This window comes from Sapajus apella, unplaced genomic scaffold (genome assembly GCF_009761245.1).
Source record: "Sapajus apella isolate SASKATOON/1434 unplaced genomic scaffold, GSC_monkey_1.0 scaffold73, whole genome shotgun sequence".
In the NCBI taxonomy this organism is placed as follows: domain Eukaryota; kingdom Metazoa; phylum Chordata; class Mammalia; order Primates; family Cebidae; genus Sapajus; species Sapajus apella.
The window spans coordinates 6,954,938-6,982,263 of NW_022437013.1; the positions used below are offsets into that span (position 1 = coordinate 6,954,938).

General features: G+C 39.4%; 1 protein-coding gene across 3 annotated transcripts in view; it reads left to right on the plus strand.

Annotated features, from left to right (window-relative positions):
• The window catches only part of COL4A6 (collagen type IV alpha 6 chain), a 294,729-nt gene that overhangs the window by 130,639 nt on the left and 136,764 nt on the right, over positions 1–27,326 (plus strand). For all 3 annotated transcript variants that reach the window (XM_032250869.1, XM_032250870.1, XM_032250871.1), the window contains exon 3: positions 607–687. In XM_032250869.1, the coding sequence (XP_032106760.1) occupies positions 607–687 (81 nt within the window). The remainder of the gene's footprint in view (positions 1–606; positions 688–27,326) is intronic.

The window sequence follows — 27,326 nt, forward strand, 5'->3', positions numbered from 1 at the left end:
CAGCTAGTCATCATCATCAAAAATCAGAGGAAAAGGTAAAATGAAGTTGGAGAGCTTGGGAGGTATTGCAAAATACCACCTGAGGAATTTGGATCTGACTAACTGGGCATAGGAATGCCACTATAAGGTTCGAATGGTGAGCTGAAATGCAGGAGAACAATTCTGAGAGCAGAGTACAAGGTAGCCATTTTTATTTGTCACTACATGTCTAGCATTTGAATTTCACTCAAGTTATCTGCTACAGCTACTTTTTACCAATGAGTGCAAATCCATAATCACAGGACACCTGTTTTTGCAGGAATATGTCTGGGGTCTATTTCCAGCTCCCATGTAAAGCTATTCTCTTATATGTTGTGCCTGGAATTTCTACCAGTGAAGAGATGTCTAAAACAAAGTTCCCCAACTGGCTATTTGATGAGGTATAGACCTGACATAAAAGCATACTAGCTTAATATTAGTTTTTATTTAATTTGACTACTGACAACATCAGATAAGATCATTAAGCCCCTATAGATTTACTTGGTAAAGAAGGTAAGTGTTAGGTTTGCTGGGACAACATTGCTTCTTGGTTCACATGGTTTATTAACTTTTTCCTTTTTTCAATAGGGAGAGAAGTCTTATGGAAAGCCATGTGGGGGCCAAGACTGCAGTGGGAGCTGTAAGTGCTTTCCTGAGAAAGGAGCGAGAGTAAGTTGCTTATTTCATTGTTGAAAGACAAATAGTTGCATGGGAGCTGTTACCTGTTTTCTTTACAAATAAAGTGCTTAGAATTTACTCTTATGACTTCATGAAACAAGCAAAGTGATGAGGACCAGCTGGAAGGAGCTTTGCTAACTAATGATAATCAGAGCTAGACCGGTCAAAGTCTCTGAGGGACCAAGAAGAGGTTTCCTTCATTCCCAAGGTTTCCTCAGAGTATCGTCTGGAGTTTTTCCAAAAGCTGATTCGGTTATAAAGAGCCATATTAAGATGATGTTTGTAGATAAGTGTAAATTTTCATAGCTCACTTGATTCTTCCCTCCCACTCTAGGGAACAGGTGTTCTGATTGTTATCTACAGACTGGGGATGTGACTTGTCCAAAATCACCCTGCTTGTTAGTGATAGACTCAAGAGAACAGGGTAGCCATAAAGTCTAGAAATATAGGTGACTATACATAAAAAATGGTTTATAAGTATTACATTAAAACCTAGGATACTTTTTAAAATGTTGTGACATGTTCCATGTATTGTCCCTCATTAGCAATGCACAGTTCAAATTGTTGTGCAAATTGCAATGAACTCAGTGCATTGGCACAACGTTTCTATCAAGCCCTGAATATGCATAGCCCCTAGATATTTGTATCTATTATTTTCACTGAAAAAAAATGCATTTTAGTATAACCCAGAAAAAGTATTGAAAGGGGTTCAATCTGTAAATATATATATATATATACACACACACACACGCAAGTTGATCATCCCTAATTCAAAAATCTGAAATCTAAAATGTTTCAAAATACAAAATTTCCTTAGTACTAATATGACACTCAAAGGAAATGCTTATTGGAGCATTTTGGATTTTGGATTTTTAGACTAGGGATGCTCCATTGGGCTGTGTGTGTGTGTGTGTGTGTGTGTGTGTGTGTATTTCCAGAATTAATGACCATCCTGTAGAGTTCAGAACTTCCTATTTCTAGCATTGTGAATGCATTCTCATCACACTCAAACAAGCCTAACAGCTTATACTGTATAAAGAAGATAGTAGCATAAATAGGTCAACCAAATCTTCAAACCCATAGCCAAACAGAGAACACAGTGACCGTTCCACCTTCACTTTCATTATCTTACATTTGGGGTAAAGTGAAATGTCAAACTATGCCAGAATTTGAAGGAAGAGAATAAAAAGCCATCTTCTCATCAAAAGGGACCAGACCTATTCTATATTAAACACATGGACTTACAGAATCATAAAATATCAGAAAGGGAAAGTATCTCAGTAACCTTCTCAACTTAATCACTGATTGTACAGAGGAAACTGACTCAGAAGGAAAATTACTTCCTGGGATCACATAGCAAAGTGATGACAGATTGAAGGTCATTATCTGAGTCCTTTGATTTCTCATCTATTTACTTTACCAGCTTACCTGCTCCTGCCTCTCACAGAAGCCATGTTCGCTGTAGCCACCAAGATCCATACCTTCACCTCTGAAACATTCTAGAAAAAAAATTTCACAATAAATATAGGAACGCATTCTTGAACAATGTACAAGCAGTATAGACAAAGCAAAAGTCTCCCTTGATGCTCTGTCAGTGCCACTATTGTCTTTCTTACCTTTTTCTGTACCTAATCAGAGATATGTACACGCACGTCTAAAAATAGTCTCATTATCTGATTTTCTTTTCCAAAATAAAATTATAAGTATATATTCTAGGCCCTTTTTGTAAGCTTAACATGTCCTTAAGATCTTTTTCTCTACCCCATAGTTAATTCAGCCATTCCCCTTTTGACGGCTACTTAGATTGTTTCTGAATTTTTACTATTTGTAAAATGGCAGAACTGCAGTGAAAATCTTTGAGCAGGCCTCCTTGTGCTCAAGCATAGATACATCTCTAGCATAGATAGTAAGGATCATAATTATCAGGTACAAGGGTAATAAACATTTTTAACTTTCAAAGCCACTGCCAAATTATGCTATAAAGTATGCTCCAATTTATATTCCCATCACCATGTTTCTACACCTTTGCCAACACTTAGTATTTTTGCTAATATGATGAATGAAAATCATTCTAATTCCCTGAGTTTAAATGTCTTTTCACATATTACCGGGAAATTTGTATTTCTTCTGTGAATTTCCTGGACATATTCTCTAGCCATGTTCCTAATTGATGATTCTTATTGACTTGCTTTACCTCTGCAAAGACACAGCAAATAAAAATGACCCAAATCGATACAAGTGAGATTTGAGGTTTGACACAAAGGGCCATTTCCTGATGGGTTGTGGCAGGGTGAGAAACAGTTAGCCAGACCCAACAACCAGGAAACTGAGAAGCTCTGGGCTGTTTGTTAGGTTGGGGAGCCTTTAAAAGTAGAAAATTTTATATATCTGATCTGAGGTCAGTCCTACACCAGGCAAACATGCCCACAGTGACCTCATTGTTAAACCCCTGGCTGAGATTTTGATCTCTGAAAATGAAGGGCAGTAGATTTATTTCATAAGGACCCCTCATTTGGGTTTCAAACATCTGGAGCTTTAGTCTGGCTTCTCTTTTGAAAACATCTGAGTGGCTGAGGGGGTGGGGGATGGAGGAAATTAGAATATCACTGCATAGATTTTTTTCCTCAATATTTAAAAGACACAGACTCCACACTGTCAAATACGTTCCTAAAAACGTATTTGCAAAGTCTAAATTTTCTAAGAACACTTGTCAAAGTTATTGAACCAGACCAAACCATATTTCATGAGTCAAGAGCAGGAATGTCCTATTTCCCAAATAGATAAGACTGATGCTCATGCGGCAAACTGTGATCATAGGTGCTTGAAGCACCACCAGGTCCTGTTAAGTCATCCTCCCTTTCCTCTGCATTCCCGGGGCCAAGCAGGATTGTTTAAACTGGCCCCAGCACTATTGACCCTGCAGGACAGCCTTTCAGTACCCCTTGTGTGCAGATGTCAGAAAGATTTGGCACTGTTTTCCTTAGCTGAGCAGAAGGACCCATTTACATTTCAAGCTGTTCCTCTTGAGCTGGGAAGGGAACAGAACATTGGGTCACCCCTGAGATATGCTGCAGCCCTTGGCAGGCCTGCCTCCTGCCTTGGGGAGACATCAAGCGCATAGCTTGCTGGGCAGTGTGTACTTTTCCTTTGCCAAAGTCCTCTTGAACTGACTAGGACATTTACCCAACACCTAGCACTCCTGCAAAACTGCAATCCAGCCCTTTTTGGCTGAAGCTATCTCAAACTGATTTCTCAAAGGTATGTCCTACCTGGTAGAAGTCCCTACCTAATGTTGGTGCACTGCTTTGCAGTTTCCAAAACATCTTCTTTCAGGGGCTGTAATCCTATATGTATGCAACAAATAAAGAAACTGGTGACTTGCCCATGGTCACCAGCCTGCTAGTGGCTAAACCGTATTTAACCAACCTTAGGAGAATGACAATCTTTAAAAATGACCTGCCTCATAGTGTTAAATAAAGATGTTTCCCGCCCCCCCAGCCCTTCAGATTCAAACTTTATATATGACTTTCACTCTTCTTTCCTAGGAGTAGGTGTTACTATCTCGAAGAACTATTCTTTTGGGTTGTTCTCTTCTCTTTTTTTCCCCCTGCCACTTGATTAAACAAAGCATTTTAGGTTGACATTTCCAACACTTCTCTTTTTTTTTCCCTACTAGATCTGAAAGTTATCTCTGCATTATACTCCACCAGTGTGTGTTTGTCTGAAGTTGTGGGTGGAAGGAGGGGGCAGTTTGTTTCCTTCTGAATCTAGTATTCCTTAATACTCTTTTAGAGTTTTCCCTGTTTTAACATTGTTCTGGTGTTTATATACAATAGGGTGAGCTCCTAATTATCCATGCCATCTAAAGAAGCATTATCACAGGTAATGTAAAACCATCAGGAATGTTTGGATTGCCCTCTAGGTAAAGGCTGTTTGTCCTCTGCTTTATGACTTGGGAAGTTATGCCCAGTTTGAGAGTTTATGAGGCTAGCCTGAGTTTCATGTGAACTGAAACTGAGCCCAGGTTTCTTAATTCCTTATCTCTTGCTTGCATCTTGCTGTTCTACTGCCACAAAATGTGTTTCTCATGAATTCCAGAACCCAGATGTCTTAACAACTAGTCCTTCAATTTACTCTCCTCTTGCAAACATCTGGCATTCCCTGTGTCAGCTGACTGGTGCCATGGCTACCAAGAGACCTTTCCATTTTTTCCTGAATTAGGAAATTGTTATGTACATCTTTCCTCCTCCCTATGTATCCCCTCATGCCCCTCCCCTGACTAGCCACTACAACATACACCAATGTCTTTATCCTCTGCTGCTCCAACATGAAAGCTTGTGTAACACCTCCTTGGGTGGCCAGGCCTTACTCCAGCTGTCGGCACTTAAGTTTTATGCCTTATTTCATGACAAATATTTGCCCACTCACTCCTCAGCCATCTGTGGGCTGGCCCTATTGCTGACACTAATCACTGCTAACTTACTTGTTGCTAAATTCAACGGATATTTTTGATTCCTTATCTTCCTTGATGGCCGTGCTATACAAGACACCTCCTTCTCTCCTGAAACACTCTGTTCCCTTGAATGTTATGCTATCATTTCCTAGTTATTTTCCTACTGTGATTGGGATCCCCCAGCATTCTTTCCTCATCCCACTTTTCTTCTTAGTATAGGCATTTCCTAGGTGGTGTTATATACTCCAGGGATTTCAGCCACCATCCATACAATGATGAATATTAAATCTCTAGCTCAGATCTTTCTTCTTACTTTCAGATTGGCATTATCAATTTCTTGTTGGATATCTCTGCTTGGATTTCACTGGCACCACAAACATGTCTACACAGAACTCAATTACCAACCCCCACCAGATGTGCTCCTTCCTGAATTCTATCCATGTCTTCCCCATCACAACAAATGGCATCAATAAGCACTGAGCTGCTCAAGCCAGAAACCTGGGAGTCATTCTTGTCTTCTCTTTCCTTTCCCCATTACCTCCAATTCATCATTAAGTCCTGTTCATTTATCTTCTGAAATAGAGCTGGAATCCATCCACTTCTGTCTGTGTCCATTTCTCCAGTCCAGGGTCATATCATTTCTTGCCAGAATTATCTCAGTAATCTCATGACTGATCTCTCAGCCTCTAATCTCACTCTCCCCCATCAATTTGCCACTGCCCTGCCATAATTTTTCCAAAACACAAATATACATCACAAAACTCTTGCTTAAAGTCCTCCAATGGCTCCCTTATGGACTTCACAAAAAATCCTAACTCTAGAAAACCTATAAAGTCCTTCATGGCCTGGTCCTGGATTACCTCTCCAATATTGTCTCTCATTACTAGGAACCCTCCTCACTTCAGAAAACAAAACGAGACCAATATTTTCAAAAACCATACGTGTTCACTGAACGATTCATAGTTCTCAGAGCTACTGTGTTGCTTAATGTATTGCAGGTTATATACTTGCCACCCCTTCTACATGTACCATTTATTCTTCCACTAGTTCTACCATTTTTGTGTTGACTTGCTTCTATTTATTCATCCTTTAAAACTGAGCACAGATTTCACCTCTTTGGGAAACTTTCCGCAATCTGCTTAAATCATCATTTATCTTCACTTGTCTGCTCTCCATTACCTTATGAACAACTAAAGGGCAGAGACTGAGTGTTCTTAGTCTCTGCAGAGTCTGTAAGCACTACAAATTGTCTCATGAAAGACCGACCAACTGACCAAGCAATTTTGCATAGGTGGGGCTCTAGCCCTACTCTCCACATCCAGGATTAGCTTTTTGATCACTGTGACGCTGATGGGAAGTCTCCTGTTGAGGGAGTAATCCCTGCTGCTGAAAGAAGGCAAGGAGCCAGGGCAGTCATTTCCACATCTTCTTTAGCTCCTGTTAGCTGTAAGGGCCACACATCTGATTTCAATAGTTTGCTCTGGGATTCTGCTTTCCTTAACTCCACTGAGTTTTTGACTCTGGCCGCCTCTCTTGCTTGGTTGCTTCTTACTCCATACTTAACAATGCAAGGGACTTGGAAAAATGCTTCTTTTTTATTTATTTGTTTATTTATTTATTTGAGACAGAGTCTGTCTTTAGTTGCCCAGGCTGGAGTGCAATGGCACAATCTCGGCGCACTGCAACCTCCGCCTGCTGGATTCAAGCGATTCTCCTGCCTCAGCCTCCCAAGTAGCTGGGATTACTGGCATGCACCACTACACCCGGCTAATTTTGTATTTTTAGTAGAGATGCGGTTTCTCCATGTTGGTCAGGCTGGTCTCGAATTCCCAACTTCAGGTGATCCGCGCACCTCGGCCTCTGAAAGTACTGAGATTACAGGCATGAGCCACAGCGCCTGGCCCAAAATGCTTCTCTTTTACTTCCAACAATTCATTCTTTCCCCAGGATGAGACATTAATGAATAATTGTTAGTTAAAAGTAATCCCTACATTTCTTTGTGACGCTGATTCCACCCTCCTCTCCACCAAACCTTTCATTAAAAGCCTCTTAACCTTGTGCAAAGTTGATGGTCTTGTTCCTCTTCCTTGTGGGAGAAGGAATTAAGTTAACTTCTGAGCAGAGAAGTAGTCACTGGGTGGCAGTAAGGAAAGGGGTAGAAAATCAGGGGTCTTCGTATATTTAAATGTGGTTCTTTAGGTTCAGGATAATTAATGATAATGTTAAAACGTGTCTCTGCACTGAATCAAGATGTATTTGTAGCCCTGCAGATGTTCATGGTTATCTTAATCATTTATTTGATTGTATTGTGACATTATAGGATTTATGGGATATATTATATGTACCAGTGAGGGAGGCTACTGCTAGAGAAGAGCCCAGGAGCTGGAGGAGGAGATAGATAAATACACAGCTGTAGGGACAAGAGCACTGCTTTAACTATCCAGAGACCTAAGTGTCACGTGTGAGCCTTGCCAACTGGATAACTTTGGTTTGGTGCTTTTGCCTCTCAAGGTCTCAGTTTTCCCATAAGTAGGAATGAGGGATTTGGGATGTGTGATCTCAAAGGAGCTGCAAGCTCTGACAGTCTAAGTCAGACATCACATTGCTGTACTCTGATGGTTCCTTGCCCCTAGAGTGAATTATCGTGCTTTCTAGTATTGCAGTGAGATATGAAAGGTGATGTTTGACAATGTCCTATCCTCTGAATGGTGCCTTGGCAACTGCCTCAGACATAACTCATTTGCTGTGGCTTCTTTACTGCTGCTGCTTCTAGAAGCTTCTGAAATTGTGCTTCTGCAGAAATGTGCAAGACTCCCCTTCCTTGGCCATCTGGATGGTGTGATTTTAAGAGTAACAGAAATTTCTCTTCACCAAAACCCAACAAAATCTTCTCTGCCTTGCCTAGGAGTCATTCTGCTTACCGTTCTAGCTTTAGAAACTCACTCTTTAAATTAAGCATTGCCCTGTCCTTGCATTGCTTGAATAAATTTCATGTGCCTCTCTGAGAGAAGGCATGCTTGGTCTGCATATCTGTATGCACAAATTACAAATTTTGCTGGCCCTGCTAATTCATATGACAGAGATATCAGATATCAAGACATGGGGTGAGCATCTTGCAGGTCAACAAGTGACATCTCCTCCTAGTCTACCCCCCTCCTTCCTTTTCCAGATGTGGGTCCCTTTTTTCTTCTTGTTATTCCTTTCTTACCTAGTCTCTAGCTTCTCCTTTTCTCCCTCAAGACTTCCTTCCTTCTTGCTCCATTTCTAGCTTTCCATCCCTCATTTCCGTTTTATCCACCATGGCCTCCTCCTCACCTAGTTTCTCCCCTCTGCCTTCAGTTGCCTGGGATTGTTTCCTATGTCATTTATCTTTTACTCCAGTTTCTATTTTTTGTCACTTATCAGCACACATGAAAACTGCAGCAACAGGATAGCAGGGAGGAGTTGCTGCAAGGTACTTTATAGAGGCATCCCACTTATCCAAAGATTCTTAATCTCAGAGCCTGAATCAGTGGTCTCCAAATTGGTGGGGGCAGTGGAAGAGGGAGGGCATGCAGGTCACTCTATTGGGTGTGGAAGAAAATATGAAAATTTACATTTAATTCGAGAGATGCTAGAAAGAAATTAAGATTTAGGATTAAATAATTAGAGTGTTTAAAACTGTGTGGTTCACTAAATACTGTGTATTAGACTATTATTCTTACTATTATATGTAATACATGTATTTTCACCAGCATCCTCATCAGGTGGGTCTATCCTTGGCTTTCCTGTTGCGCATGCTCTGTAAGGTACCTTGAGGGAAGAGTGGCGGTTCCACAAGATGGAAGGGGTGATCTTGGGCCCTTATTTTTTTTCCCGAATGTATACCAGTGATATTGGTGTTTCCTCAGACACAGCTAAGTAGATTTATAGATTATATTATCTAACTACATTTAACCCTCGCAAAATAGACAAGCAGCTTAAGACAATTCCTGGAAATAAACCATGACTTGGAGAGAATACTAGTAATGTAAGTGCATGAAAATGGCAGAGCTCACACTTCTACTCCTACAATGAGTTTTTTAAGCAGCCTCATTATGAGGTAAAAACCATGATAATCTAATTACACCTGACAAGAAGTCAGCAAAAACATATTGCAAGAATAATGAAGAAGTCTATAGGAAATGTGGATTTATATCAATTCTCAATAATGAAAGCTCTTGCCCTAAGTATATATTGTGCCTTGAAGTATTAGCTAATAATATAATAAAGCCAACACAATTAACAAGACATTTAACATACTGTTTATTTCATCTTTGTCTCATCCTTTTATACTTTCTATTTATTGTTTGTTTCATTTATATATTATCATTAATATATGGGGAGAGAGTAGGACACGTGTATGATTTTATAATTGTTAATAATGTATAAATATACATGTATTGAGGAAGTATGCTCAAAGCTTTTCCAATTGAAAAACGGTGTGCAATCAAAAGGATGTGGAGACCACTGGCCTAAACCATACTTAAAATATATGGGAGCCCACAGACAGAGGCAAAAGAACTCTGCGTAAGAGAAAAATAACTGTGACAAAGTCTGTTACTCTTGCCTTATAGAATAGTCATGTGACCAACTTAATAGCTTCACCCTGACAACTTCACAGAGAATAAAGCAATGGGGATCTCAGGAGCTGGGAGAAGTCAAACACCAAAGAAACTTTTAAAATCATAAAATCACAAGCCTGGAAGTTTGGATCCAAACCCCAACAGGTACATTGTAGGTTACAAAAGGCTTTCCTGGCATGCCTATGAATGCTCTTTCCCTCACTTTAATTATGAATGAGCTTAGAAGAAAGTTTCAGAGAGGTTAAGAGACTGTCCTAAGATCTCTTGTAAGTGACATAACTGAGATTTAAATCAAGTATTCCATTCCCCTGCTTAGTGTACTTTCCACCATGTTAAATGGCCTCTGAAACCTTTGTGGCCATAATCAGCTGAGCTCTCTGCATTACTCATTGTGGTCAGATTCTCCACCTGGAATGGAGAAAATCTGCTAGGAAGACATTGACCAGATATCAACAACTCAATTGCCCTTCCTCCTCTGCTCTAGTGAGTAGTAACTCCTGACTGCATGTATAGCATCTATTTATATCCCTGTCTGGCTTTTAAAGTGTTTTTCTAATACCCTGCTCTTTTAAAGGCTTAAGAAATGAATTCTAAGATTAAGGAAAGCCTGTTTTTCATATGTGATTATCAGTTTTGCAAAGAGTCATGTAAGTTTTCACAGCTCTGATGCAGTTCTGTCCCTTTACATAGGCCAATGACTGTATGAAACTTCACTGCAATGGAGTTAGAAACGTGTGGAGATGAAATTACCAAGTATATGTCAGGGAAGTAATTTAGTGTCTAGTTTGAGAAGACTCACATTAATAGAAGTCTTCCAAGAATGTTTAAGAAAATTAATTGCATAGCATCTCTCTAAGCTATAGTAGAAGATGATGGGAAAATGTGCATTTCTTTGCAGAAATTTGCTTCACTGTCATCTTTTCAAAAGAGCTTTTATTTTAACAAATGAGGCACAGAGCACATTATTTAATGACCATCTTTACTTTTAGAGGTGGAAGTCCTAGGCTATGTTTTGTATTTTCTTTTATCTCATTGTGTTGTATGAGGTTCAAGCCCACTAGAAAAACATTTAAGAAAGTACTCTGGAGGCTAAATATTGATGTAGGCACTGTGGATAATGCAAACATTTTATAAGTACCAGATTTCTATTTGGGGAGAACACACACACAGTCACCAAAACTAGTGATTTGATGACTTGAGCTTGTCTTCACTTTAGATGAATATATGACATTTTAATGTTTAAATAAGTAGCTGATAAATAGTTCTAGTTCCTTTCCCTCGCATTTTGCTCTCTGGAAACCAATGTCTCCATTGGTTAGTCCCTACTGAGTCCCACTTAAGGAGAATTCATCATAAAATCAAGTGGAATTGGCATCGCTGAGATGATCCTGTCTTGATTCCAGAGGTAGGATTATTAGATGCTTTTCTCTGTGGAATGTTAAAAGTTCCTGTAATTACTATGATGCCCAGGGATAAAGACCAACTCAAAGGGTCCTGAAAGAGCATTTGTTTTCTACTTGACAAATGTTATAGTGGGGGTTATAAGTATAAGGCAAAGTTTGGGGAATCATGAAAGAAGGAAGTCATTGTTTCTTATAAGAGAGATTTTAAAGCTTGGTCAGCAGAAAAGTCTGCAGAGTACCTTAGAATTGTGCCCTTATCCTGAATTACTGGCTGTGACCATGGCAAGCTCCTACTGTGGACTAAGCTAAGCCCTTGGCTTTGCTATGACAGCCTTTACACCTTTTATCCTCAGCCTTATAAGCTTAGTTTTACTTTTTAATTTTTGAAGACTGAAAGAAAAAATGCTTATTTCTTTGGCCCCAAGGGAGATTAATGTATATGTTTGGTTATCAAAGAAACTGTGGTCTCTGTCCTTGTACATGTCTTTGCTAGTTCAAGTAATTGTAGTGACTTGGCATTCCATTACTTTAGTTGGGTTTTCTCTCAGAGCTGACATGAGTCAGTGATTGCTACCCCCTTCACAAGTTGTTGGTGGAATGCCAATACAACTATGAGCAAGGGAGGGAGCTGTGGAGAAACATGCTGTGGGGCCCAGAGTGGAATGAGGGGTAATCAGGGTTCAGGAGCCAGGTTTCCCCAGAAAGAGACAAAAAGAAAGCAAACAAAAGGAAGAGACAGGTCTAAACAGGCTCCCCAGACAGGGCCCCTTTGCTGTAAGAACAGAGCCTTAAACTTCACAAAGCTCAGAAAGGAAAGGAAGCCAGGGGTTAAACATGGCCTTTGAAATTCAGTTGAAGAATTATTAACTGAAAATACATAGATAGAAAAGCCACACATATATACAGCAACATTTGTTATTCTTAAAACCCATTCAGACACTCTGAATTCAGAAACGTGCCTAAACTTGCATATCCACATACATACTAATATTGACCGCCCAGGAACCACAAAAGTACCACGAAGACACAGACAAGAAACATAAGAGAGGTTCAGCAGCAGGAGGACACACAGAGTCCCAGGATGCCTAACATGGGTTCCTTTTGGAGACATGTGACAGACAGTTTAGTGATCTGATATAATCCGTTATCAGAACTGGGGTCCCATGACTGCAGTGATTGGTATCAGAGTAAGAAATTTAAACTTCTCCCTGAATTTTACTTTTTAAATCAAGTCCAAACTGAGCCAGAGCTCTGAGAGCAGGATGGAAGCCCGGCTCTCCCTGTTTCCCCTCCTTCATAAAAGGAGCAAGGGGACTTGATAGGCCTTCAAGGTCCCTTGGAGGGACCAGGGTCTGCAATGTGACAAGTCCCCCTGCCCCCTCCCTGCATTTACAGCCCAACGACCAAACGCCTCCAAACCCCAGACAGTTAGACCAGCCCCCGCAGAGCTTCCCTATGAGTTTCGCAGACTCCTGAGGGGAACCTGATCCTGCCCTGGAATCAGCCCGGGCTCTTCAAATCATCCCAGAGAGATCCTCACTCCTCGGGGATCCATGAGGGCAGCGCCTGTTCCCACACACAGCCAGCCCCACAGCGCAGCCGCCCATCCATGGTTGGGAGGTGACCTCCCAGGGTTAATGGCCAGGGCGCCCAGAAAGAGGTCCCGGCGGCTAGGTGGAAAAGAGCAGAAGTGACAGAACTTCCCCTGCCAGCCCAGGCTGCCAGGGTAGCCCTGGACACTGCCCCATCTGACCTGCCGCCCCACCACGCCAGCCCACGGCCAGAGCCAAAGCGGCCCTTGGCCCTGAGCGACGGGAAAAGCCAGTTCTGAAGAAGTAAACACAGCACAAAGACAAACACAGCCTGCGAACTTTGCACCAGGTTTCACACTGGAAGGCCTCAAACGTCCCTTGTTCCAAAAACTCCCCTTCTGTCCCCCAACAAAAGTATTTACCTCATGAAAAAAGGGAGGGCGCTAGACTCACAGAAGAGACGGCAGAGCCAGAAGGGCGATCATCTAGTCTGACCCTTTCTTCTTACATATGGGGAAACTGAGGCCCACAGTAAGGAAAAGGCTTACACTCTCAAGAAGTGTGTGTGTGTGTGTGTGTGTGTGTGTGTGTGTGTGTGTACTCACACACTCATGTGAAAGAGAGAAAAAGAGGTGTGGGGACGAAATGGGTTAGAGAGAAGAGAGAAGAGGAGAGGGGAGAGGAGGGGAGAGAAGCAGAGTGGAGAGGAGGGACCACAGTACATGCAAGCCTCAGCCAGGGAACTTTTGAGCCAGAACACTAATTGGAGTGCAAACAAAAACATCTTTGAGTCTAAGTTGCCCTCACTCTAGAAACCAGATCTTCTTCCCACTTCCCAGGAGTCCACAGGGACCCAGAACAGGGTAGAGAAATTTGCCATTTGGGCAGTACAAGTAAGGGCAGTGGTTGAGGGCATGGATTTTGGAGTCAGATACACTATCTTTTAAGCCCTGGTTCTGTCATTTACTAGACGTGTGATCTTTTCCCATTGGTTCTCAACCATATTGCCCCCCCAGGGAACATTTGTCCATGTCGAAGATCATTTTTGGTTGCCACAACTAGTGGGGTGATACTGGCATCTTGTGGGTAGAGGACAGGGATGCTACTAAACATCCTGGGATGCAAGGACAGCTCCTCACAACATAGAATTATCCAGCCCAACATGTCAGTAGTACCAAGGTTAAGAAACTCTGCCTTAGGTGAATGCCTTATCTATTTTCTGAACTTCAATTTCTTTATCTGTGACTTGGGATTAATATTACCTATCTCTCAGGATTGTTATGATAATTAAATAGACTAATACCTATAAGGCAATTAACAGTGCCTGGCACAAAGTAAGCACTCCATTAATTATTAGATATTAGTATTATCAAACCCTCCCTTAACCCAACCATCTCCTATAGTTACCATCCTATTTCTCTGTTCCCCTTATAGCATAATTTCTTGAAATATTTGTTTATACTCAAAATTTTCACTTTCCTAATTCTCTCCTGAACCTATTTGAATCAGGTTTTCATTTCTACCACTCCTTTCTTATAAAGGTTACCAGTGACAAACACATTGTTAATTACAATGATAATCTCTCAGTCTTCATCTTACTTGACCTACCATCAGCGTTTAAAATGCTTTTTCACTCTCTCTTTTTTGAAAAACTTTCTTTGCTTGACTTCCAAGATACCATTCCTTTGATTTTTTTCCTACCTTGGTGAACAAAGCTTCACATTGCCTTTGTTCCAAGAGGAAAAGTCTTGATCTGATTTGTTTTGTTGAATGAATGAACAAACAAATAATATTTACTATGAAGATTAAAAGAGATAATGTGTTTAAAGTGCTTATCACACATTAAGCACTCAGTGGTCATCACCACCACCACTACAACTGTAAGCACTGATGTTATTGCTACTATTATTATTCTCCCCTACTGACTATGAGCCCCTTGAAAATCAGATTAATGGTACTTTGTCTTGGTCCTACTTTGTATAGAGCTTTATTCAATAGAAAAGTATATAGCCAGTATCCAGAAGACAGTTCCCAATGGGCAGGATTAGCTGATGAGGGCATGAGAGGAGAAATACATTATAAAGAGTTTTACTGGGGCTGGGAGTGGGTAGCTAGAGGCTCAGAAGAACAGGCATGCAGAAGGAGGTCATATCCTAGCCATTTTCACTCTGATTCAGAAATGATGGGGCCATAAAAGGAAAGAAGTAGCAATTTGCACCCATTAATCATCCCAATACCTCCTTGCCCAGGTATGGAGGAGAAGTGGGCCTGTGGCCAAATTTTAGCATGAACAGAGCTTATCTGTTGAGTTTGACAGAGTAAGCATCATAAATTCGCTTTTCTCACACTACTGGATTAACTTAATTTCCAGTCATATTGAACTTCAAGTAACTTTATACACTTGCCTGCTCCTACCACCATCTTTACAAATTTGCAAGTGGCATTTATATTACCCTGAGAATGTGGTCCCTTAGGGATAGCCATTAGAAAAAGCACACAACCCAAATTTATTAGAAAACTTTTGAACATTCAAAGCATCCATTAGGTGTTGCTGATCATTCTGATAACATAATTTAGCAGCATTTTCAGTGAAAATGAGGTAATAACCAAATAGGATCTTTGAACCAAGTTTCTTTTTTCCATTAAAAACAAAAAGTCTAGTTTTTTTATATAATATTCAAGACATTAACTACCACCAACTGTGGCATTAAATGGTGGCTAGCCTCTTCCTTCTCCACTTTACCACTCATCCCAAGAAAATACCCATAATTTCGACCCTGACTTGGAAATGTTATTAAATAAAACCCATATGTTTCCAATCCCTGACCATCCAAAACCCACACTCCTACTCACTTGCATTATAGCCCATATGCAGTAACCAACTTGCTTTGCAGATGGGTCAGCCTATCTGTAAATTGCCAGATAAGATCTGTCCAAGTGCAGAGAAAAATTTTAGTCTGGTTTGCATAATCAACCAAAGAAAAATGTTTTATCCACAAAACCCAAACCACTAACCTCAAAAGGAATTATGTTGATACAACTTTATTTTCAAATCAGCATTTTTTTTTACTTTTTTAAACAGCCTTATTTTTAAGCCTTTCAGTAGGTGCTTAATAAATATACCAGTGACATAAAGGCAACAATGATTTTCCAGCTGGTTTGGCTATTGGTGGCTTTGGCAATACTACTATTATTTGTCAAAGATCCTTCAGTATCCATCTGGGTTCACAGAAAGCCAATGCTCCTGAAAGAAGTGTTGGTAGAGCCCAAAGGGGAAGTTACAACTCATTCTGGAAAGGTGGCCCAGCTGCCAGCATCCCCTGAGCCTCCTGTAGATGCCAAATGAGCTCCTTGCCTAGTAATCCCATCTGTGATCTAAATATATACAAAAACTGCCCTATCATCTCCTCCTCTTGACTAATGTGCACATGGAGATGTATTTGTCCTACTAAGATACAGGGATTGCTGTCATATCTATTAAAAATAATTATTATCTTTTTAATCATAATTATTGTAAAAATAATAATGATAACACATAATAATGAGATAGTAATAGTTGTTGCCATCTGTATTTACTCTGTGTCAGGGATTGTGCTAGGTATTTTATATATGTTTCATTTAAGTATTTAACGAGATATAAATATCGTACCATAAAGCTCACCCCTTGAATGTGTAGAATTCAGTGGGCTTTAGTATATTCACAAGACAAGGTTGTGCAACCAACACCATTATCTAATTCCAGAACATTTCATTACCTTGTCTCATTTAATTTTCACAGTAGCCCTGGGGAATAAATATTTATTTTAAACTCCATTTTGCAAATGAGGCAACATTTACAGAGTTTAAATGATTTGCCAAGCTCCCATAGCACAAAAGTGGTGGAACTGAGAGTCAAAGACAGATCTCTCTGGACCCCAAACCCATGCATCTCTTTCTACCTTCCCGGATGGTTCTTTATTTGTGCCATGGTCTATTTTCGTTTTCATTCATAGGAACACCAAAGGCAACAATTGTAACCTTCTTGTTTTTCTCTTCTTCTTCCCCTCTTCTCCTTTGTTCCTTAAGGAATTGATGGTTTTAGTGTCCCTAGCAACTGCCATCCTCCTGCCTACCTACACCACACACACACACACACACAGACAGACACACACACACACACACACACACACACACACACACACACACACATATATATATATAGCACACAATTCCCCTAACAAAACTTATTCTTAGCTAGTTACATTAGTTTGCAATGAAGATCTTAAACACTCACAAACCTTCATTTGTTACACCTTCTTAGCCTACTTTTGTTTAATAGTAAGTCATTATTTAGCATAGTGATAAGAAAATAACTTAGGCACCAAGCTTAGGTTTTGCATTTTGGCTTGGTTTCCCCATGCTAAATGTGTTACCCTGGTAAGTTGATCCCTGTAAGCCTCAATTTTCTCAGCTGAAAATGAAAATAATAATCCTATGTACATCACAGGAATGCTATGAAGCCTAAATTGAATATACATGCTAAATGTTTGGTGCAATGTCTTGAAACAGAGTACATGCTCAATAAATGGTGGTAGCATCAGTGGGTGGATAGAATGGGGAATTATAGAGCACTTGTCAAGTTATATGGCCTAGAATCAACCTAAGCTGCCTGCCCACAAGGCAAGTTTTGTTAAAAAGCATTTATTAAGCAAGGAAGTGCATGCCAGACAGTATACCAATCAAGGTAAACAGCCCCTGCAAATTCTTGCCAGTTTAATCAACTAAAAGCATAAAGATAACTTTTGGCTTTAAATCTCTGACTGCTTTCCTCACAGCAGTCACACCATTTTCCTCTTTAAGAATCCACAATGATTCCCAGGTGTCATCAGAAAACAAAATGTCACTTGACCTGTAGAATGCCTAGTGTAACCTGGACTTGCAAGTGTCAGATTGGGTCTGACCTGCCTGAGTAAACCAAGAAGTCTCAGCAGACCTGTATGGTTGGGTAGAATCCAAAGTCTCAAATATAGTTTAGATTATAACCCCTGGGCTATTTTAGAGTTATCAGGTTGGGATAAGAATCTGGAATAGATTTCAAGCCAGGTTATCATTTTAGGATTTAAGTAGCTTCCAAAGTCCAATCTAAGCATGGGGAGGGTGGGCAGTCAGCAGAGGTCCAAATAGGCTGCTCAAGCACAATGTAAGAGCAAGTACCAGAGACCCAAACTTGACTAATAATTATATTAAATTCTTATCATAGGTGAGATACGTTCTAGGGGCTTAATGATACATTAATCACCTCTTTATTCTTACAACAATCTTGTGAGAATAAGTAGTATCACCATCCCCATTTTAAAATAAAGGAAATCAAAGGTCACGTAACTGGAAAGTTGTGAAGCTGAGATTCAGTCCCATATCTGTATGGTTCAAACATACATACCCTCAACCATTATACTATAATAATACCTCCTAAAATACTAGAGTACTGCTGGTAATCAAAGGCTTGGAGACTTGCTGTTTTGCCAGACAATTATTGAAGTGGAAATCATGGGGTTTTTTTTGCTTTTGCTTTTTTTCTTCTCTTTCCTTTCTTTCTTTTTTTTTTTTTTTTTAAGAGACGGGGGTCTCACTTTGTCATCCAGGGTGGAGACAGAGCTCACTGCATCATCATAGCTCACTGCAGCCTCGAACGCCTTGGCTCATGAGATCACTCCACTTCAGGCTCCCTGGTAGCTGGAACCACAATACTTTTTCTTGTACTGTGTGGTGGCAGCAGTAAGCCAAGAGGCTGAGATAGGGGCTGAGACTTTCAGGGAGAGGCTCGGAGAGGTCCTGATTTGGATTGAAACAGATTACTGTAGTGATTTTTCAGGGTTTTATTTATCTTGCTGTTGTATACAAGTTTACTTTGTCCTATAGATATGTCCTGTGAATTTTGTCTTGATTGCTTCATATATTCTAATTTTCAGTGGTCACACATAGAATAGTAGCTTCTATCACTTTACCTTTAAAGTTCTTATCTCCTTCCCTTGATCTAGAAGAGAAAATGTAACAAACAGGAGAAGATGACCCTTTCACTCTTAAAGTGCTTCATAAACTCCCGATAAATGAAATGATAACAATCCTTCTAAGAGGTGACCCCATATTGCAAAGATGAAGTCTAGATGCTACAGAAATAACCCCAGAAGGAAATAGCTAAAGAGAGAAGACAGTGTTAAATGGAAAGCATCTGTTGTTAACCACCTTGGTCCCTTTGGAAGACAAAGATATGTTGTAAACTACTGCTGAATGTTTTCTCCCCTCTAGTGGTCAGTAGGAGGAGGAAACAATGGTGGTATAAGTGGTGCCTATTTTTTAACTGTAAATGCAATCTTATAAGTGATATCCAAAGAAGATTGCTTCCGTAGGAACAATGCTATAAATGGAACTATGTTTCAGACCAAGGAAACTGTATCAAACAAACTAAAAATATGACCAACAATTTGTGATATTAACAAAGGTTCGATTACAGTAGGGCTACAATAATTCTACATAATAAAGTCATATGCCTTACATTGGGCATAGATATGCTCTATACAATGATTATAAAAGGGGCCTCTGCTATATCATCTTTGTCATCTAAATCTAAAATGTCACCTACAATAAACAATACAATACACATTGACTAAGCATTTCATTAACAATTTTGTTTGCCGTCTTAGATTTTAACTTTAAAGTGCTTTCCAAGATAATCTAAGTTCTTGTCACAGAGTCATTTATAAAATGAAGCTCCACATTCAGCCAGATATTGTTTAAATCATTTCCAAATGTGTCTCTAAAATTAATACTGGCAATTTCCCTTCTCAACTAATCCTCTTTGCATTTTTGGCATTTTGTATCAATAATATTAAAAATGTTCACAGTCTTCAACCCAGTAATTCTACTCTTATGAATTTAATCGAAGTAAATACAGCAGTAAGAAATATTTACAAATGAAGATACTCATCAGAGCCCTAATTTTAACAGTTAAAAAAAAAAATAGAAAAAAACCTATATGTCTTACAATAGGAGAATGGCTACATAAAGAAGTATGGTATGTCCCTTACAGTGGAATATCATATGGTCACATAAAATAATGATTCTTAGAAGACTGTTTATGACATAATGTTAAGTGAGAATTATGGAAAACAAGTATTTATACAATATAATCACAATTTTGTAATGATAATCATACTACACCCAATTTTTAAAAAAGGTTGAAAGGAGATGCACTAAAATGTTATCAGTGCTTATCATCAGGAGAGAGGATTATGGGGAAAATGTTGGACATACAGAGAAAGAAAAGACCACAAAAGAGACTGAGAAAGTACATAAGGTGCTGTTGAGAGCTGAGGAAATGAGATAACTGCAGCTAGACAGTGGAGCTAGGTGGGTGCTCTTGGACAGAGGCCTAGGTTAATTCTGGGAATGAGAGGGCAGACCCAACTAGGGTGACCACCCTTGTTTGCACGGGACTAAAGTGTTTCCCAAGATATGGGACTTAATGTGCTAACACTGGAAAATTCCTAGGTAAAGTGGAATGAAGTGGTCACCCCAGACTTAAGATTTATCTGATGTGGAAGGCCGTATGTGATCTCTAAATTCAACCCTTTTCTTTTTCAGATTAAAAAAACACCCTGAAACTGGGAGATGGGTAGTATCATGACCAGCCACACAGGTAGCAGAGCACAGGACTGAGAGTTCAAAGGATTTAGCTCTACAGTCTGCTGTGCTGCTTATTAGCGAGACATTTAATCTGAGGCTTAGGTTAAGGACATAACGCCTTGCTTGTTCACCAGGTTATGACAAAGACCAAATTTAATTATTCACAAATACAAGGAGTTATCAGTAACAATAAACAAGTATTAGGCACACACTACATTGCTTTGGGCTCAATTCTAAGATCAAGAAGTATTAGTAATTCCAAATTTATAGAAGTATGGTAAGTCTAATTGAGATTATATTTCTAAGCAAATTAGTACAATGCTTGTCTTCTACTAAGGACTCATTAAACATTAGCTTTGATTATTATATACCATGTTTTAATATATAGATATGGAAATCCCACTAAATATTAGCTTTGATTATTATATACCACATTTTAATATATAGATATGGAAATCCCACATCACTTAATAATAACTCTCTGAGACAAATACCTCTATTAATGCTCCCATTTTATAGATGAGAAAATTGTGGTCCAGAGAGGTTATTTGCCTTGCTTAAGTTTATACAGTCAGCAAGTGACAGGGCCGTTTGTCTCCTGGTCAAGCTCTCTTTTCTACTTCACTAAATTGCCACTCAGTGGAAAGCCTTTTTGGATGAGAGCACAGTTAATATTTTCTCTTTTTACTATAAACTTCCTTCTTCCTACTTATATCTTCAATTTAATGAAAGCCTCCTTTTGGACTAAATAGAGGCCACCAGGGAGCTTTCAATGAAGTATTTTGTCAGCAATCTTCAGAGAACTTCAAGATCCTTTAGAAACATTGTGAAACAATTATAGAGTCTGCAGAATATCCTGTACAAGGTAACGATTACATTTAGGGATGCTCTGGTAAATGTTTAACCACTGGCTCTGGGAGAGGGTGAGAGGGGAACACTGATTAGTAGCATTCACAGATATCCATGGTATAAGTATTTCCAGCATGGCTGATTTCAAGCTACTAGCGAGATTCACTCCTGCAAACCAGTGCTGGCCAATGCAGGCCAGTGCAAGCAAGCCATTTCTAGCACACCACTGGAAGCAGAATTTTGTGATGCCATTACTATCCTGAGTTTATATAAATTCAATGAGAATTAAAGTGTGAGCATTATTCAGGGAGCTTGGTTTTAATATATGCAAAAAGGAGAGAGAAATGAGTGCAGGCCAATGGGTTGGGATATTCCAGAGAGTAGGACAACTTAAGGGAACGACCAGAAGAATGGAGGTTGCTGCCTGCAAGTCTACATCTGGCCCTTCTTGAAACCTTATAGGGACACCAAAGCTCGCAACTACAATAAGTACAAAAGTTTTTTTTTTGTTTTTTTCAGAAAAAACTTGGCACAAGCCTTTTGTTTTCCTGCCAACTTTTTAATTTGAACATTTTCAAACCTTCAGAAAAGTAGCAAGAATAGTACAGTGAACACCCATATACCTTTCACCTAGATTCACCAATTGTTAATATTTTTACACATTTTCTCCATCTCTTTATTTATTTTTACAAACTATTTGAGAGTGAGTTGCAGACATCTTGACTTTCCACCCCTAAATACCTGAGCATGAATCTCCTGAAAACAAGGGCACTGTGATATACACACACAATACACTCATCACTTGGGAAATATAACGTTGATACAATATGCAGGTTTAGAGTCTGTAGTCAAACTTCCCCATTTGTCCCAATGGTGTCCTTATAGTTTTGTTTTGTCAGTGCAGAATCCAATCAAAGATTATGCTTTGCATTTGGCTGACAGGCTCTTTGATCTCCATAAATCTAGAACAATTCCCCAGATCTCCACTTTTATTCTTTTGTCTTTTATGATGCCGACATTTTTGAATAGTCCAGGCCAGTTGTTTTACAGAATATCTCTCAGTTGGATTTGTCTCATTATTTCTCATGAATACATTGAGGTTAAACCTTTTTGTTTACTACCATGTTATGTCCTCAATGTCTCACATCAGGAGGAACATGATGTCATTTTTCCAATTATTGGTAATATTAAACATAATCATTTGGTTAGGGTGGCACCCAATATATTTCTTCATTGCAATGATACCAGTAAAGCTAATAGTTTGTGTGAATATTCCGTTCCAGAAGAAGCTTCTTTGTACTGAAAGTATAAATTACTTGGTTCACTGCAAAACCATGGGTTGAAAAGGCATTATCCCTAATTAAATGAAAAAAAAGAGATTTATTTAAAAAATAAGCTTGCACTAAGCTTCTTAGACAAATTAATGAGCTATTCACATGACAAGGGACTTTATCTAAATCGTGAACTGCTGGTAGAGTATTATTCCCCAGTCTATATATACCTTTATGTCTAGAACTTAGCCTAGTACCTAGGCTATAGTATGTGCTCAGAAAAAGTTTATTGAATAAATTTCTGTCTATTTGGAATTACTGTCTCCATGAATGAGAAATTAATCATACTAAACAAAAAAATGTACTTTTTTGTCAACTGGCACCAGCTGGAATTGATTTGGCTGCTTAAGCACTATGTTTCTCATGGGAAATGACAGAGCTTTCAGTTTTCATTCAGGTAGTTAACCTTACTCAGGCACTATTCAAGCATTTCGTTGCTCTAAAAATCTTAGCTTCTCTATATCAAAATTAGAAACTGTTCTAAATAAATAAAAAATCAGCCCTGTGCTTGTCAAGATTATATTTGGCTACAAATAACAGAAAATCCAAAATAACAGTTAATTAAACAATACAGTCATTTATTTCTCTCTGATATAAAAGTTCCCACTTTTGGCCAAGATGGAGTAACAGGAGTTGAACTTACCCTTGTGCCTGAAAGAAGTAAAAAATAATAATAATAAAAAAAATAAAAAAAATAAAAAAAAAAAAGATAAAAGAAAAACATTGATTTTCAGACATTGGATACCAGGCCACAAGGAACAGTGATTCCTGAGAGACAGGAAACAAACAAGGTGAGCCCTATGATGACTCCAGTTTATTACCTGGACAGTTTCCAGGCAGTGGTACAAGGAGAAGGAACTTAGGCAGAGCCCAGCAGATGAAGAGATGGAACTGGGAATCCGGGGAGACATAGACAGGTAGAATTTGCAGAACAAGTATTAAAGAAGAGAGAGCTACATAGAAAAAGAACTCCGGAGATCTTTAGAGTCCTCCTTGAATCTTCCATTAAGAACTGAGCAACACATGTCTATAAGGAAACTAACCTAGACTGCGGAAAGAACTACCCAAAAGAAGCAAAAGGAACAATCCTCAGAAGTCACATAGGGCTGGAAATAGTGCCTGCCCCATCAGCCAGAATAGAAAACTTTATAACTGATATAGCATCAGATTGAGTACTCAAACGATCATGCCTCAGTAGTGGTGCCAAATCAGCCCTAAACTCAAGGCTGCTCTAGAGCTGCCAAATCAAGTTTTAAAACAAGCCTTAAAAGAATCTGTTTCCAACTAATTGAACTGTGTCACAGAACAAAGCCAAGGAATATTTACAGAAATACAAAATATCCAGCATCCAACCAGATAAAATTCACATCTGACTTACAAACAAAAACTACCAGCCATCAAAAGGAGCAGGGAAATAAGACTCCTAATAAGAAAAGTCGAACAACCAAGGACAATCCAGAAATAACACAGATGACAGTATTACAAGACAAAGACATTTAAATAGTTATTACAAGTTTTCTGTTTTTTTTTTAAGAACCTAGAGGAAAAAAATGAATATATTAAGTCAAGACATGAAAGACCCAAATAGAACATCTAGAGTTGAAAAATTTAATGTTGACATGATGTAAGAGTCCATGTAGGCAGTTAAGGGCTTGAATGGCAGCTCTATGATCATCAGCGACCCAGGCTCCTTCTGTCTTCTTTCTCCACTATTCTCAACATGTGCTTTCCAATTTAGGGTCCAAAATGGCTGCTCTAGCTTGAGCTATCATATCTTTCTTCCAACAGCACCATGAGAGACTAGGGGAAAGGAGCATGCCCCTCCATTTAAAGATACTTAGAAATCTCAGCCAGACATGGTGGCCCACACCTTAATCCCAGCACTTTGGAAGACCTAGATGGGAAGATCACTTGAGCCCAGGAGTTCAAGACCACCGTGGGCAACGTAGTGAGACTTGTTCTTAACAAAAACAATTTTTTTTTGCTTCTGTAAATAGTTTTTTTAATGTATCAAAGAGAGTCTCTTTCCAACATTTAATAGAGGCAAATCTATTCCAACTTCAGAGTTCTTATATATCTTATTTAGCAGACACTATGATTCTATCTTCTTATTCTCTGGAAATCCATCAGATGTATGTTCCAACACAGAAGTGCCTTCCTTCCCTCTCATGGTGGCAAAAAGCATATCCATCATCTGTAAGGTTTCTAACAAAAATTTTTAAAATTAGCCAGGTGTGGTGATGTGCACCTGTAGTCCCAGATTCTTGGGAGGCTAAGGAAGGAGAATCACTTGAGCCCAGGAGCTCATGGCTACAGTGCACTATGATTGCGTCACTGTACTCCAGCCTGAGTGACAGATTGCGACTCTGTCTCTAAAAAAATTTATCTCATAGAATCCCTTTTGCTTACATCCCATGGTCCAGAACTTAGTCCCAAGGTCACAGTCATCTGAAAGTGAGATCAAGAATTGTAGTCTTTATTCTGAGTGGCTATGTGCCGAGCTAAAATGTCAGAGTTTTATCATTTAATGAAGAATGAGAGAACTGAAATAGGGGAACAGCTAGCCATTATGTATCAAGTTCAGGCCCTTCTCATAGTGCAGAAGAGGTCCTGATCCAGTTTGAATAGCATTATGACCCCTGGCTTAAAATTAACTTGAATGAGACTGCCCCTCAGTGTTTTTGTTACTCAGAAAGTAAAAATCTCTTTGTGTTGTTTAAATTCCACCCCCCAAACCTCTATATACTTTTGAGCTTATCTCAAACAAACTGCCAGAGTTGCTTCATTTTCCGAATCAGTGACACCAAGGTAGAGGTGGAGCTTAACATTTTGTTTGACTTATGCGCATGTTTATCATAGCAAAGAAACCAGGGTCACCCAGCCTGTTTATGCCCTACTCCTGAAACAGCACACTGTCTTTCTTTCCTAATAAAGTCACTAATAGCTGCAGCTGAAACAAACATTCACAGGAGCATCAACATTGTGTTCTTTAGAACACCAGAGCCTTCTCCCTGGTGGAGGAAAATTTGTCACATAATAGATACAACCCTTTTCTATGAGACCACGTAACTCCACCCAGAATTTCTTTTGTTTAGCCATGCAGCTATTCCTCAATCTTGAATCACCTGGCTGTTACAACTCATTGGTCCTTTTTAACAGCTTTTCAATATTTCTGGGTATGTTATTGCTCTCATAATACCAAAGTGGATGCCATTCTTCTCAAGAGATGGTAAGTGGGCATGCATTTGATCTGTTTTTATCAGGCAAGAAAGTATTGCTGATAAATGGCAGTTTTTACAAGGTGCCATACAAACCAAGTGTCATGGCTGGCCCACTGAGTGTTCCTGCAGAGAATTTTGCACTAGCTCTGTGTGCTGTCTTGAGCATCTCAGACCCAAAAAAAAAATCTGCAGGAAGTCAGGCCTGGGTGCTTTCCAGTTGCTAATGGCTTTGATTGCTTTAACAATCCTCTGCTCAGACATTGCCATATGACCTTTCCACTTTACCCCCATAAAAGCTTTCTCATCCTGTAATTGCACTGCTTCTCTATGATTAGCATCACCACTATCATTATTCTTTACACTAAGTAATAGTGAATTTTGAAGTATAATATTCACAGAGGTTTTAGCATAGCCTACTAACAATCTAGAGAAATACTTTGGTGGAAAAGATTGGGATGGAACTTCCAGTGCTGATTTGGAGTCCAGATTGTGACCTCAGAGGAAGATTCTTTCCCCTTGGGATCTCCTACTGTGAATCTGTCCACAGAGGCATGATAGAATATGTCCGATAAACACACTCACTAACCTGCCCTGTCCTATCTGATTTGATTTCCCACTGGGCACCCAGTAGACCCACAGTATGTAGCCTGGGCCACTTAAGAAAGAACAGATGGTTTTTGACTTGACAAAATGCTGTTTGTCAGGTATCATTCTGTTTTCTGTAAAACTTTGCTGTTTGGATACAAGGAAGGATAGAGGTAGAGAGTTGAGGTAAAAGGAAAACTCGTGGGATTGGCCAGGTGTTTCTTTTTTTTTTTTTTTTTTTGGCCAGGTGTTTCTATAGAGAACTTTAAGTTCTGAGATAAATGTGCGGAATGTGCAGGTTTGTTACATAGGTATTTCTCCTAATGCTATCCCTCCCCTAGCCCCCTAGACCTTGACAGGCCGCATTGTGTGATGTTCCCCTCCCTGTGTCCACGTGTTATCATTGTTCAACTCCCACTTATGAGTGAGAACATGCAGTGTCAGTGGTCTTTAAGTAGAAACCTTGAGAGTTTCACCCAATTATATACAAAAGGATAATTCAGCTTTAACTTTTGTATCTTTCTTTTCAGTGGATTAAACCTAAATCACAAGAGTTGTCTGTTTCTACCAGTCAGGCAGGGTGATAGAGTAGTATTAGCAAATCAATAAAGATAACACTAAGCCTACTGAATGTACTACAATGATTTCTGCCTCTGTATTTTGAGCTTCATTATCTCGCTCACATTTCTCAAGTGTGGCCCTTCTTCAGATGATGTCCTCTATCAGCAGAGCATCGTTTCAAACAGCAAATTAGTATCCATCAATCTTCCTCCTTCACACCCCACCTTTTATTAAAGGGGCTCTACCTTCCTCCCAAGTCCTCTTTTTCTCTTGGAAGCCCATTTCTAATATGTTCTTGTCACTTTGTATGCCTTTGTCATGGTAGATTTTAAAGGCTTTCTTAAGTGCTTCAGTTGTAAAGCGCTGTGTCCCGCTGTTCCCTGTAATCAAGGATGTCAGATCTCACATGGTCAGCTTTAGGTACTGAAA